The 14,576-nt window shown below is 41.1% G+C and overlaps 1 protein-coding gene across 1 annotated transcript in view; it reads left to right on the forward strand.

Annotated features, from left to right (window-relative positions):
* The window catches only part of TMEM132D (transmembrane protein 132D), a 444,061-nt gene that overhangs the window by 88,912 nt on the left and 340,573 nt on the right, over positions 1-14,576 (forward strand). The window contains exon 2 of the mRNA XM_060785602.2: positions 11,628-12,519. Coding sequence (XP_060641585.2) covers positions 11,628-12,519 — 892 coding nt within the window. The remainder of the gene's footprint in view (positions 1-11,627; positions 12,520-14,576) is intronic.

A 14,576-nucleotide genomic window follows, 5' to 3' on the forward strand; every position in this document is an offset into this window, starting at 1 on the left:
ACTCCTGTAGTGTCTGCATACAGATCACTGGAGCACCTAGCCTTTAATTGGTTTCCATGCAATGTGGTTAATATTTTGGCATGGCAATTTTATTACTGACCTGCTCAAGAATGGGAGTAAGTTTACCTCCTGATATGGGTACAAATGGGTAGGAATGTCATTTGGTTCATTTTTTAAAATTAATGAACACATACAAAAATTGAAACTGAACAGGTGAAAACATGTATGATTAAGTGGGCCGAAAATTTAAGACGACCCATCCAGTTTAGAGAATGGGAGCAAATATGGAACAAAAAGTTGAAATATACATATGCCATGGACCTGAAAGAAAATTGGTATAAAATGTTTTATAGATGGTATTTGACACCGAATAAACTTAGTCATATGTATCAAAATGTCTCAGATAAATGTTGGAAATGTGGGGAACAAACAGGCACATTCTACCATATGTGGTGGACTTGTAAGGATACAACTAAGTTTTGGGCTTCGGTCCATGAGGAAACACAAAAGATGTTGAAGAAGAGATTCAAAAAGAAACCTGAGTATTATTTATTGGGATTTACAGATTCGGATTTTAAACTGGATGAGAATGAAGACAAATTATTTACATACTATACTACAGCGGCAAGGATTGTTTTTGCCAAATATTGGAAGAATGACCAAATACCGACCATTGAAGAATGGTTAGAGAAAGTTAAAGAAACAAGAGACATGGATGAACTAACTTTTTTGATGAGAAGAAATACTGGAAAATCGCTAAAGAGAACAGACTGGACCTTTTTCTATGACTACGAAAAGAAACTTAAAGATAAAAGTTTTAGAGGACAAGAATAGATAAGTAAGTTGGAGAAGTAGAGTGAGAAGATCCTGAGGTTGGAGTGGAGGTCATTTTAGATTAGTTTAGGTGTTTTTTTTGTTGTGTTTTTGTGCTACCCTTCCTTCTTTTCTATCCTCTTGTTATTGTTCCCCCTCTTTCCCTGTGTTGATTTATAAAATGTTTAATAAAAATTATTTGGAAAAAAAATATTGTAGATTTCTTCCTAAGAGGACAAGATAAGAAGCGTTTGAGGATTTTAAGGAAAATGAATGGATGAGGAAAGGAAACAGATTTTCCCCTCAGGAAATAAAGCCCAACTGCTCAGTGGAGGGAAGGATATTAGAGGCAAAGATGAAGTACTTTGACCACATAATGAGAAGACAGGAAAGCTTACAGAAGACAATGATGCTGGGGAAAATGGAAGGGAAAAGGAAGAGGGGCCGACCAAGAGCAAGGTGGATGGATGGCATCCTTGAAGTGTCTGGCTTGACTGTGAAGGAGCTGGGGGTAGTGATGGCCGACGGGGAGCTCTGGCGTGGGCTGGTCCATAAGATCACAAAGAGTCGGAAGTGACTGAATGAATAAACAACAACAAAGCTGGCCTTAATAGGGGCCAATAAATTTCTCATTTGCCTTGCAGACAATTTTATTGCCCAGAAGGTGGAAGAGGCAAAGAGGGAATCAGCTATTTTAGATCTGATCCAAACAAAGAGTGAATACCTGATAAATGTGGTGAATGTAGTAGGTTCCTTAGGTGGTCATGAAAAGTAAAAACGAAATGGGTTCATGATGGATGGAAATGTCTGAAAAGCGAGATATTGGAGGCACAGTTTCAAAAACAGCAGGGTCTCACTTACCCAACATAAACGGGCCGGCAGAAAGTTGGATAAGTGAAAATGTTGGATAATAAGGAGGGATTAAGGAAAAGCCTATTAAACGTCAAATTATGTTATAGTTTTACAAATTACTGGGTTGTTGTAGGCGTTTTGGGCTATATGGCCATGTTCTAGAAGCATTCTCTCCTGACGTTTCACTTGAATCTATTGGCAAGCATCCTCAGAGGTTGTGAAGTCGACAACACATTTTACAAATTACGTTATAATTACGTTACATTATAATTTTACAAATTTACAGTAATGTTGTGCAGTAATTACTGTATTTAACTACTACTACTACTACTACTACTTTATTTTTATACCCCTCCTCCATCTCCCTGAAGGGTCTCGGGGCGGCTTACAAAGGAACAAGCCCAGAGTGAAAACTTAATGCAATAAAATAAAAACAAAACAAAACCAAATAACATCATGAAAAACAGTACTATGGGAGCAATAAAAGTGCTGAGTTCAGAGGGCTCTGAGTTTGTGCAAAATTTCTAGATAGATCTAAGGGAAAGTGAAAAATTCAGTGGCAGGGATGGGAGAGTAATGTCCTTAGGCTTTATAATGTCAGGATTGTAGAGCGGAGGGCCATGCTGAAGTGCCGGAACTTAGGTACTAAGGGCCAATTCTTTGAAACTTCCCAATCAAAGGCACAATGGAACATCCATGTTTTTAGGTTCTTGCAGAAGGAGGACAGGGTAGGCGCCAGTCTAATCTCCCTAGGAAGAGAGTTCCATAGCTGAGGGGCCACCACCGAGAAGGCCCTTCCCCTTGTCCCCACCAACCGTGCCTGAGATGGAGGCGGAAGCGAGAGGAGGGTCTCCCCAGATGATCTTAGGGCTCTTGCTGGTTCATAGGGGAAGATGCAATCATGAATAGGTGGGTCCCAAACTGTTTAGGATTTTGTAGGTAATCACCTGCACATAGAAAGGTTAAAACAATAAAAATGGTTTGTTTCGTGAGGCCTGTAGGATATCTAAAAAAACCAAACCCCTAAATGTTTCATTGTAATTCCCAGAAATCCCCCCCCCCCCCAATAAATACATATATCTTTAAAATATTCAGTTTTTAAATGGTAGTGTGACTTTGGGGCTACCCTTGTGGTCCCACTCTACTAGATGGCCCTTGGGGGTCTCTTCCAACTGTATGGTTCTTTGAATTACGGAAATGGTGAATGTGTGTGTCTGTTCCCTAGTGGACCAGCATGACTAAGAACATATTTCTGTGTGTTTTGGGAAATCCAGAAAGTGCCCTTTAAAAATGTGTGATGCAGTGCCGAGTTGTGAGCAATACTTATATTAGAAGATAAAAAGAAGGGGGGCTGCAAAGGCAGAATTAAACTGCAAATTTTTCAAAAGTGTGGAAAATAGCACTGCAGGTCAAGAAAGCGATGATCACTTCTAATTAAGTCACTTTCTTTCACACAATTCATCTGCAGAAGTTTCCCCCATCTCTCTCTCTCTCTCTCTCTCTCTTTAAAACTAGCTCATCCCCACCACCACCTTGGAAATATTTACACACTCTTCATTTTCATCTAATTGAAATCTACCGTAGCCTCATTAGATATCCCTCGTTAATTGATTGTTTTATGGACCCCATGCTTTCCAAATTAAATTATCAGGCTTTCTGAAGTTGCGGGTGCCTTACCATATGAAGACATTAGGGAAGGTTCATAGAATCACAGAATCATAGAATCCTAAAGTTGGAAGAGACCTTGTGGGCCATCCAGTCCAGCCCCTGCCAAGAAATAGGAAAATCTCATTCAAAGCATCCTTGACAGATGGCCATCCAGCCTCTGTTGAAAAGCGTCCATAGAAGGAGCCTCCATCACACTTTGGGATAGAGAGTTCCACTGCTGAACAGCTCTCACGGTCAGAAAGTTCTTTCTAATGTTCAGGTGGAATCTCCTTTCCTGTAGTTTGAAGCCATTGTTCCACGTCCTAGTCTCCAGAGCAGCAGAAAAAAAGATTGCTCCCTCCTTCCTATGATTTCCCCTCACATATTTGTACATGGCTCTCATCATCCTTCGTCCACTCCATGTTGCTGAGATGGAAGATGGCTTTCTTTTTGTGAGAAGACTGAAGCAAATTTCCTGCTACATCATTGTTCAACTGTTTTGGAAGAGCCCTTGTAGACTGCCCTCTCCAATTGTTGCTTAATGCAGGGAAGTGGATGAGAGCCATCCAGTGGTAGCTGATGGCTTGCAGTGGAGGGGCAAACACTTTTAGGCAGAGCTTTAAAAGAACTATCTGAAGCAATGAATGTATCTTGGGGTATAAGGGTTATGGACAGCTTCTTCAAAGTTGGGGTAAAAACTTAGTGCTGATTCACTACTCCAGTAAGGTGGAAGCCACTAGCTGTCAGAAATGACCTGAGTCATGAACTCTTTCTAGATATTCCTGAAAGACATCAGCATTTCAAGCCTTGGGCTCTCTCCCATCCTTGTTCAAACATAGAAGAGTCAGGAGAATTTCTTTTTCATAGTCTAAAGCACGGGTCCTCAAACTACGGCCTGGGGGCCGGATACGGCCCTCCAAGGTCATTTACCCGGCCCTTGCTCAGTGTCAACCTAGGTCTGACATGACTTGAAAGCACACAACAACAACAACAACAATCATATATCATCAGCCAAAAGCAGATCCACACTTCCCATTGAAATACGAATAAGTTTATATTTGTTAAAATTGTTCTTCATTTTAATTATTGTATTAAGTGTTATTAGCACTACAAATAAGATATGTGTAGTGTGCATAGGAATTCATTCCTTTTTTTTCTTCAAATGATAATCCGGCCCTCCAACACTTTGAGGGACTGTGACCTGGCCCTCTCTTTAAAAAGTTTGAGGACCCCTGGTCTAAAGCTCCAGTGCTACATTCCTTGAGTGCTGGTTTGATCTATGTGGCTTGCTAAGTTTCTTTAAGGAAGCTGCTCTTAACCACAGCCTTTCAGGGTTTTAATTATACAAGCTTGAAGTGTGCATTTTTTCCCGTTTGCCTCATAATTGGCGCCAAAATTTTAAGAATCAAAACTTGTCCCATACTTTTTCATTTTGGTTTTGTAAATCTTGGAAGGCTCTCAAAGTCCATTTCCTTTTCAGCACAAGGAATCAAAGCAAAGCCAAACAGGCTGCCATAGTGCCTTGCCTTTTCTTTAAATTAATGGAGTCTTGGCATTAGGAAGGGGGAAAAGAGGGAGCAGTGTTTGTTGGGAACAGCACAGAACTCTGAGAAATGTAGTTTGGGAAGGGAGGTGCTCTATGCCAGAAAATTCAAAAGGCCCTGCCCTAAACTACATTTTCCAGACTATATCAGCATCAGAAAGCACTAATCAGGATAGTGGAGAGAGAGAGCCAGCAGAGTTCCAATGACTGGCTGAATCTGTAAAGAAGAATGCTGACAGATACTTCTAGTAAGTAAATCTCTGTGCTAGGCTGGGAAGAAATCCCTAAATGCATGACCCCCATAATATAAGGGAAGCATATTAATTAGTTTAGAGACCTGATGGCCATCTGTCACAGTAGAGTTTTGCTGGTACCCTTCTGCCTGGAAGAAGGGGGTTGGACTAGATCATCTTGGGGGTCCCCTCCAACTCTAGAAGTCTATGAAAATGTGAAATTGGTTAATATTGGTTTCTGTTGGTTATTATAAGAGACATTCATTGAGATAGCTGTTGGGGCTTTAAAAAAACGTTTTTGTCAAATCAGCAGAAGTATGAATATTTCTGAAAGTTGGTGGGAATGGCCCCTCTTATCTCCTGTCATTGTACAGATTATTGAAGGAGATAGCTCTTGTAGTTTTTTAAAAAATGTTTATAAAAACTTTGAAAATTTTCCAAAAATCTGTGAACAAGTGAAACATTCTTAAATTTGGTGGGCTAACAGTAGTAAATGTGTTCTACCATTGTAGCAAGTTTCACCCCAATAGCTTTAAAAATGAGGGAGAAAGGAACCCCTGAAGTTTCCCAATTATAATAATTTATTGCAATTACTGTAACGAAATAGTAATGAAATTTTGTTACTCTCGTTACAGTAATGAATTTTTCACTAATTATACTTTAGAAACACTTTAGAAATGAAATGTCAACACCCCCATTTTTGTAATGACCTTTGAACCATTATTTTAATGGATCTCACATCCCTAAACAAGCACAAACATTATCAGAGTACAAAGGGATGGCAACAACATCCACAGAATGTGAGGAGGTGACAGTAACTTTGAAAATAACTTTTAAAAGCTGGCTTATGACACTTTCTGTGCCTTCCTCCATATTTCTGCAGATCAGCATTACCAGAATTTCTGATTACAGAGGCCCATTTATTTTCTTAATTGACATTCAATTGAATCATGCTTTACTCATCTACGCCTATCATAATCATAATCTAGTAGTGATAGTGGTAATGATGTGAGAGATTAAGAACTACTTTTCCTATAGAGGAGCTTTCCCCTTCACCTGAATTTACAGTAGTTCTGCATACTTCCCCATAGGAAATGGAAGAACTAAGCAATCAGATCTGATGCAAAGAGGATCTAAAAATAATGGAGGTTGGTGCCTCCTATGTTTGTAGGTCAGCAAAACTGCTCTCGGTTTTAGTTCCAACCTAAAGGAGCTATTAAGGCAGCTCTTTGGAGACTAGACCAGGGCTTCTTAAACATTTCCACTTGCAACCCCTTTCAGGCCGAGTAAATTTTATGTGTCCCCAGGTATGTAGGTATATAAAATAGTTTTTAGAACGCAAACATTTAGTGATAACAAATCAGCATTTGCAAGGAATGCAAAACAGAAGATTTGTCTTTTTATGAAGTACAGCTGAAGCATCTTCTGCAGAGTCCATTGTAAACCCTGTGCAACAGATTTGTGTAAATGTTTAAAAGAGCCACTAGGTGGCGTTCAGAAAACTTTTCCTGTGGCCAAATGTTTAGGACCCCGACATTGAGCTGGGACCCACAGTTTAAGAAGCAATGATCTACAGCAATACCCTGAGGAGATAATGTAGTCGCTTTGTAGAACAGTGGTTCCCAACCTTTTTTTGACCAGGGATCACTTGACCAGGGACCATTTTGACCAGGGACCACATTAGTACCAAAAGGGTTACGAATAAGTTTTTTCACCAACTTTAGATTAGGTTTGGTTATTTGGGGTGCTGATTCAGAAAACTGCATTGGCTAGACCACATCAACCCTAGTTTCTGATACAGAACATACCATTTAGTAGTTGCCATCTGCTCGCCCACAGAAAACCATCTTTAATAATCTAGAGCGGATGTGGTAGTAGTAATCTTTTGTGTGTAGTCAGGCTCTCCCCTCCCAACATCCCTATTACCTTGGCATTATAAGAGGGTTTTACGAGACCAGTCACTCTCGTTGCTGCGTGGTTTCGAGGCAATGGTGTAGTAATGGTGAGACCACAGACCACTTGTGTAGAATCATCAATGTCTTGTAGTTCATAGATCGAGGCTTTGAGATTTAAATATCAATGGGTTGTAATTGTTCCCTCCAATACAAGGCAAGCATTGCAACAAAGGAAGTGTTGAGATGTCCCTTTAGCTTGCCGTGCCATCTCAGAGAGCTTCAGCATTCATGCTAAAACTGAACTTTTGGGAGTAGCTCAGGACTTTATGTCCATCATGACAGTCATGTGTGTGCTTCAAAAGGTTTCTCACTTCACTCAAGGCTGCTGGAAATGTAATGGACCTCATTTTTGGTATTGGATGAGATGATGGTGACATGGGGATGGAGGAGCTTTAAGTAGTTCCATTATCATGAACAGATTACTACTGAGTAAATTTCAGATTAACTGGAGACAACTCAATACCGCACCAAGGCACTGATTAAGATAGTCTACCCCTGGAGGCCCTGGTGGTGCAGTGGGTTAAAATCGCTGAGCTGTTGAACTTACGGACCGAACGGTTGCCAGTTCAAACCTGGGAGCGGGGTGAGCTCCCACTGTTAGTACCAGCTTTTTTCAACCTAGCAGTTCGAAAACATGCAAATGTGAGTAGATCAATAGGAACTGCTCCAGCAGGAAGGTAACGGCACTCCATGCAGTCATGCTGGCCACATGACCTTGGAGGTGTCTACAGACAACGCCGGCTCTTTGGCTTAGAAATGGAGATGAGCACAAACCCCCTGAGTCAGACATGAATGGACTTAAAGTCAGGGGAAAACCTTTACCTTTATCTACTAGGCCTGGGTAACAACGGAAAAAATTGTTTCTAAAATCGATTCGTTTTTTGGGGGGTTTTGCGTTTCGTTATTTAAAATAATTACAAAATTTTCCTTTTAAAAAGTTTGATATTTACGAAATTTCGTAAATGGTAAAAAATTAACGAATCGATTTCCGAAACAATAACGAATCGATTTGTTAATGGCGGACGCGACCGTGAAATACGCTAAAAAACCTCCAAAAACTTCTGAAGCTTCCCTCTCCCTCTGTTGTTGACTGTTGGTGTGATATTATAATTTTTTTTCACCAATTAAACCATAAAACTGGCCCAGACATGCGGAAATAATAACAAAACGACCTCAAAACAATAACGAAACGAATACAATAACGAAATACGAAGCATTTACAAAACGTATTTAAAAATTCGTTTTTTTTAATAATTGCTCCAGAATGGTTTGTTATCGTTTTGTAATTGAAAAAATTAACGAATTATTAACGAATTACGAATTAATGAAACGAAACTGCCCAGCCCTATTATCTACCCCTGGAGGCTGATGAATCCTGATGGTTAGGGGAATTATCCTGTTCTTTTTGGTAGGTGATTCTGATAAAGCCTTGGTTTGAATGGGGAAGGGGACAGGTGCTGGATAGAATCACTTAGGAGCATATCCTTTTATGGACTGGAGTCAAACAAGTTGCTAAGAAGCTGGCAGTGATTAAACTAGTCATACAGAAAAAGAAAACAACACAGGTGAAAAAAAATATGAAAACACATTAGTTCCAGAGAGAGCTGGTAAGAATGTAAGAAGAGCCTTGTTGCATCAGCTGAAAGACCAGTGGCATTCTTACACTGCTTATGGGCTTGATATAGAAGCGTTTGATTGGCACCTGTAGGAAGCAGGATGCTAGATTAGAAAGACCTTTGACCTAAACCAGGCAAATCTTATGTTGTCCCCTGCTGTGTAAATAGATGGCTGAATAAGTCAAACCTCTTAAAGATGTAAATCCTTGCTTATCTTTCCTTGTGCTCAAAAATGAAAAGTCATTTTCTTCTGTTTGATTTATTTATTTTGTCAGAAGCAAATTGAGAATATGGTTGTAATGCATAGAAAAACCACAAAGAAAGTTAAACACTTGGCATTATACTAAATTTCCCTTGACTAGAAGCTGGCCATTTGGAGTGCCTCTGGTGTTGCTCTAAGGAGATCTTCCATTGTGCATATGGTGGGGCTCAGACTGTATTGTAGTATGTGGTCTGTGGTTTGCTCTTCTCCACACTTGCATGTCGTGGACTCCACTTTGTGGCCCCATTTCTTAAGGTTGGCTCTGAATCTCATGGTGCCAGAGCGTGGTCTGTTCAGTGCCTTCCAAGTCAACCAATCTTCAGTGTGCCCAAGGAGGGAGTCTCTCATCTGGTATCAGCCATGGATTGCGGTTCTAGGTTTTAGCCTACTGCTTTTGGAGTCTCGCTTGCTGAGGTGTTCCTGCGAGTGTCTCTGTAGATCTTAGGAAGCTCTTTCTTGATTTAAGGCTTGGGCTTGCTGGCTGATATCTGAACAGAGGATGGACCGGAGATGCCAATGCCTTGGTCCTTTCATTACTGGCTGCTACTTCCCTGCAGAGATCAGTTGTTGCAATACCAGCTAAACAGTATAATTTCTCCAGCAGCGTAGGGCGTAGACATCCTGTGATAATATGGCATGTCTCATTAAGAGCCACATCCACTGTTTTAACATGGCAAGATGCGTTCCACACTGGGCATGCGTACTCAGCAGCAGAGTAGCAAAGCACAAGGGCAGATGTCTTCACTATGGCTGGTTGTGATCCTCAGGTTGTGCCAGTCATCTTTCGTAATGTTGTTCCTAGCACCCACTTTTTGCTTGATAGTCAAGCAGTGCTTCTTATAGGTCAGAGAATGGTCCAGGGCAATTCCCAAGTATGTTCATGTGCTGCAATGCTCCAGTGGGATTCCTTCCTAGGTCATTCTCAGACCTTGAGATGCTTTTCTGTTCAGATGAGAAGCACATGTCTGCTTGATGAGATGGTGAGAATTTTGGTACATATTTTTTTTAAATAATGGCATGGGTTGTACAAATGAGGACAACTGTTGTGGCTGCCTTGTTACATAAAAGTGTCAGATGGACCATTTACACCTTTTAATCAATGACCCTGTCCTTTGGCATTTGCCCTATGCATTTATACACTTTGCTTATTGGGAGAAATAGACTAGCTTTTTTGTAAGTCTTCTTGTAGAGATTTTGATGTGGGGAGAAGGTCTCCTTTATATGCCATTGCACACTGGGTAGAAGATCACATGGCAGTTGCCTCTTTTTTGACAGGCTGTCCTGATGGGCAAAACACATGAGAAAAATGACCATTTATTTATTTATTTATTTATTTATTTATCGTGTCAGAAGTGAACTGAGTGTACAGTTGTAATGTATTTAAAAACACAAAGTTTTAAAACTTGGCATTACACTAAATGTCCTTTGACCAGTAGCTGGCCACTTGGATTACCTTTAGTGGTGCTATAAGAAGGTCCTCCATTGTGCATGTGGCAGGGCTCAGACTGCATTGTAATAGGTGGTCTGTGGTTTGCTCTTCTCCACACTTGCATGTCATGGACTTCACTTTGTGGCCTCATTTCTTAAGGTTACTTCTGCATCTCTTGGTGCCAGAGCACAGTCTGTTCAGCGCCTTCCAAGTTGCCCAGTTTTCTGTGTGCCCAGGAGGGAGTCTCTCATTCGGTATCAGCCATGGCTTGAGGTTCCGGGTTTTAGCTCCCACTTTTGGACTCTCGCTTGCTGAGGTGTTCCTGCGAGTATCTCTGTAAATCTTAGAAAACTATTTCTTGATTTAAGGCATTGGTGTGCTGGCTGATATCCAAACAGGGGATGGGTCGGAGATGTTACTACCTTGGTCTTTTCATTGTTGGCTGCTACTTTCCAGTAGATGTCAGGTGGTGCCATACTGGCTAAACAGTATGATATCTCCAGTGATGTGGGGCATCCAGTGATAAATCAGCATGTCTCATTAAGATCCACTGTTTTAACATGGTGAGATGTGTTCCACACTGGGCATACGTATTTAGCAGCAGGGTAGCAAAGCGCGTGGGCAGATGTCTTCACTGTGTTGTGTTGTGATCCCCAGGTTGCGCCAGTCAGCTTTTCTATGATGTTATTTCTAGCACCGACTTTTTGCTTGATATTCAAGCAGTGCTTTTTATAAGTCAGAGCACGGTCCAGGGTAACTCCCAAATATCTTGATGTGCTGCAATTCTCCAGTCTCTGTTTTAGATGGATTAGAAATCAGCATGTTTTCTCTGTAATAGACAATAAAAGCACCTAAAGCTTCAGAGAGCCTCTGTTCAACCATTTCAAAGCTCCCTGCTTGGGTGGTGATGGCACGATCGTCAGCATAGATGTAACTCTCTGTCCCTTCTGGCAGTGGCTCATCATTTGTGTAAACATTAAACATTGATGGAGCGAGCATGCTCCCCTGAGGCAGGCTGTTCTTCTGTTTTCACCGTCTTCTCCTCTGGTCCTGGAATTCAACAAAAAAGCTCCTGTTTTGTAGCAAATTTCTTATGAGGCAGGTGAGGTGGTAGTCCTTTGTGATATTATAAGTTTTTCTCAGGAGAATGCAATGATTTACAGTGTTATAGGTTGCTGACATAAAATGACTAATTCTCTTTGTATCCCTGATAAATGTGAATGTAGAGATATGGGTATAAGCTTTCATACTTATAAACTCTCTTTTCCTTTTCTCAGTTACAGAGAGCCGGGGGATCCTAGAAAGCATCCAGAAATTCTCCTTGCTGCCGACATACTTGCCTGTGAGTTATCACATCCATAATGCAGACGTCTCCTTTTTTCTTAAAGAAGCCAACCAGGATATCATGAGGAACTCTAGTCTACAGTCCCGAGTGGAATCCTTCCTCATCTATAAATCAAAGCGGCCTCCTGTAGTGAAGGCAACGTATGGACCCTTTTCCATTGAACAAGTGGTTCCCCAGGATCTTTTGTCCCCTTCAAATTCATTTGGATCCACTGCTCCCAAGTTCTCTTTTAACTGGAAGCTGAAGGCGTACATCATGAACAACAAAATCTATCCAAGTAGACCCAAAGTCCAAATACTCTTCTATATTGTCGGGAGGGACTGGGATGATTACAGTGTAACTGAAAAGCTGCCATGCTTAAGGGTCTTTGCTTTTCGAGAGACAAGGGAAGTCCGAGGCAGCTGTCGACTGAAAGGGGCTCTCGGCCTGTGTGTGGCTGAGTTGGGACTTCTTCCCAGCTGGTTTAACCCACCGACAGTGGTCACAGGCCGTAAGAAACTCCTGAATCAGTCAGAAGGGAGTCCGGTGGAACTTTACTATGCTATCCAACAAGGGGATGAGAAAGGGGATTGTGCAAAGGAGGATCCAAAGAAGGACAATGGGATCAGACCTGGACGCAATGAGATCGATGAATCAGGGCCCCCTTTGCAGAGAATTGGTAGTGTTTTTCTTTACCAGTCACGAGGCAGCCCTTCCTTGAGCGAAATGCGGCTGGATAGTAATATTGCTATCCAGTATATACCAAAGACTGTCAAGCAAGGAGATGTCTTGACCTTTGTGGTATCTATTGCTCCAAACGCAACAGTGGACCAGTTCACACTGAGGTAAGGCAACAGGCTTAAGACTCAGAGGAGTATGCTCTGTCGGATTCTCCTCTGTGGATGTTAAAATCTGTTTTATGCTCCATTTTTGGGTTGAATGTTTTAGCAGAGTTGATGTTTGGCCACAGTGACAGTTCTTAGTTTCAGTATTTCTCCTTGATTTTGCTGCTTTGTGTGGGACAGTATTTGCTTGACAGACGTGTTAGTATTTCAGGCTGAATCTACACTGCCATACAATGCTGTTTCACAATGCAGATTAACTGCATTGAACTGGATTGCACGGCAGTGTAGACTCCTATAATTTATTTTAATGTTGTTATTCTGCCATCTTAAACTGGGTTATATGGCAGTGTAGATCCATCCTCAGACAGTGAAATACAACAACATATGATGATGTGATATGACTTGATAGTTGGCATGCAGCAGCTTCTAATTATTTAATACTTGCAATTGCAAACTTCAGGGTTTGAGTATGCTTTCTTTATACAGGAGAATCCCATGTTTGGTTCCAATTTGGGCATTTTACATAGCATGAAAAAAGGGTTTCATAGAGAATGAGGAAGGAGAAACTATTCATTTGTCCCCGTTCCGTCTCTGTAATTTGAAATCCAAGGCCATGATTGTTGCATGAATCTATTGTGCCCTTTCTTCTTCCAAAAGAGCAAGCTCTGGTGGCCAATGCCTTACTTGCATTTATTTTATTCCTGACATCATTTGTTCTCAAATGAGCAATATAATCATCATCATCATCATCATCATCATCTATATAAATAAAAATGTAATGTTCGTTTGTGGGATTAACATAACTCAAAAACCACTGGATGAATTGACACCACGTTTGGACACAATACACCTATCAGGCCAACGAGTGACCATTACTCATAAAGACACAGTGGAAGAGACTTAAAAAGCAAAAAAACAAACAAACCCAAAACATTACAATGCATGTGCAAAACCACATATACACAAATATATACACATACATACACACACAAAACGCATATACACAGGCTGCGCCGCAGCAACCCGTGGCAGGGGATGGCTAGTAATAAAATAATAATAATTTTATTTTTATACCCTGCCTCCATATCCCTGAAGGGACTCGGAGCGGCTTACAAAGGATCAAGCCCAGAGAGCACATAGCTAAAAACATAATATAATAAAATCAAATCAAAACAAAACCAAATAGAAACATATCACAATAAAACATAACATCACAAAAACAGTTCAGTGCAGAGCAAAAAAAGTAGTGAGTTTGTAAGGCTCTGAGTTTGTGCAAAATTTCTAGATAGAGCTAAGGGAAAGTGCAAAATTCAGTAGGCAGGGATGGGAGAGTAATATCCTTGGGCATTAAAATGTCAGGATTGTAGAGTGGAGGGCCATGCTAAAGTGCCGGAACTTCAATATTATTGGGCCAGTTCTTTGGAATTGCCTAATCAAAGGCACAACGGAACATCCATGTCTTTAGGTTCTTGCGGAAGGTGGACAGGGTAGGTGCCAGTCTGATCTCCCTAGGAAGAGAGTTCCAGAGCCGGGGAGCCACCACCAAGAAGGCCCTCTCCCTTGTCCCCACTAAACACACTTGAGATGGAAGTGGAAGCGATAGAAGGGCCTCCCCGGATGATCTTAGGTTGGTTCATAGGGGAAGATGCGATCGCAAAGATACGCAGGTCCTGAACAATGCTGAAAAAGGAAAAAAAGTTCTTGCCACCAGACTTCAAGATTCTTTTCTTTGTCTCAAAGAGATTGTGTCCACTTTTGAGATTAGATTTTGTGCATTTTGTAATATGTGCAAAACTGAAACATGTAATCATTCTTCCCCGGGTTGCTGTGAGTATTCTGGGCAGTCTGGCCATGTTCCAGAAGTATTCTCTCCTGACATTTTGCCCACATCTATAGCAGGCATCCTCAGAGGTTGTGAAGTCTGCTGAAAACTAGGTGAGGTTTATATATCTGTGGAATAATGTCCAGGATGGGAGAAAGAACTCTTGTCTGTTGTAGGCAAGTGTGAAGGTTGCCATTGGCCACCTTGACTAGTACTGAATAGCCTTGCAGCTTCA

This window comes from Anolis sagrei, chromosome X (assembly GCF_037176765.1).
Source record: "Anolis sagrei isolate rAnoSag1 chromosome X, rAnoSag1.mat, whole genome shotgun sequence".
NCBI classification, from domain to species: domain Eukaryota; kingdom Metazoa; phylum Chordata; class Lepidosauria; order Squamata; family Dactyloidae; genus Anolis; species Anolis sagrei.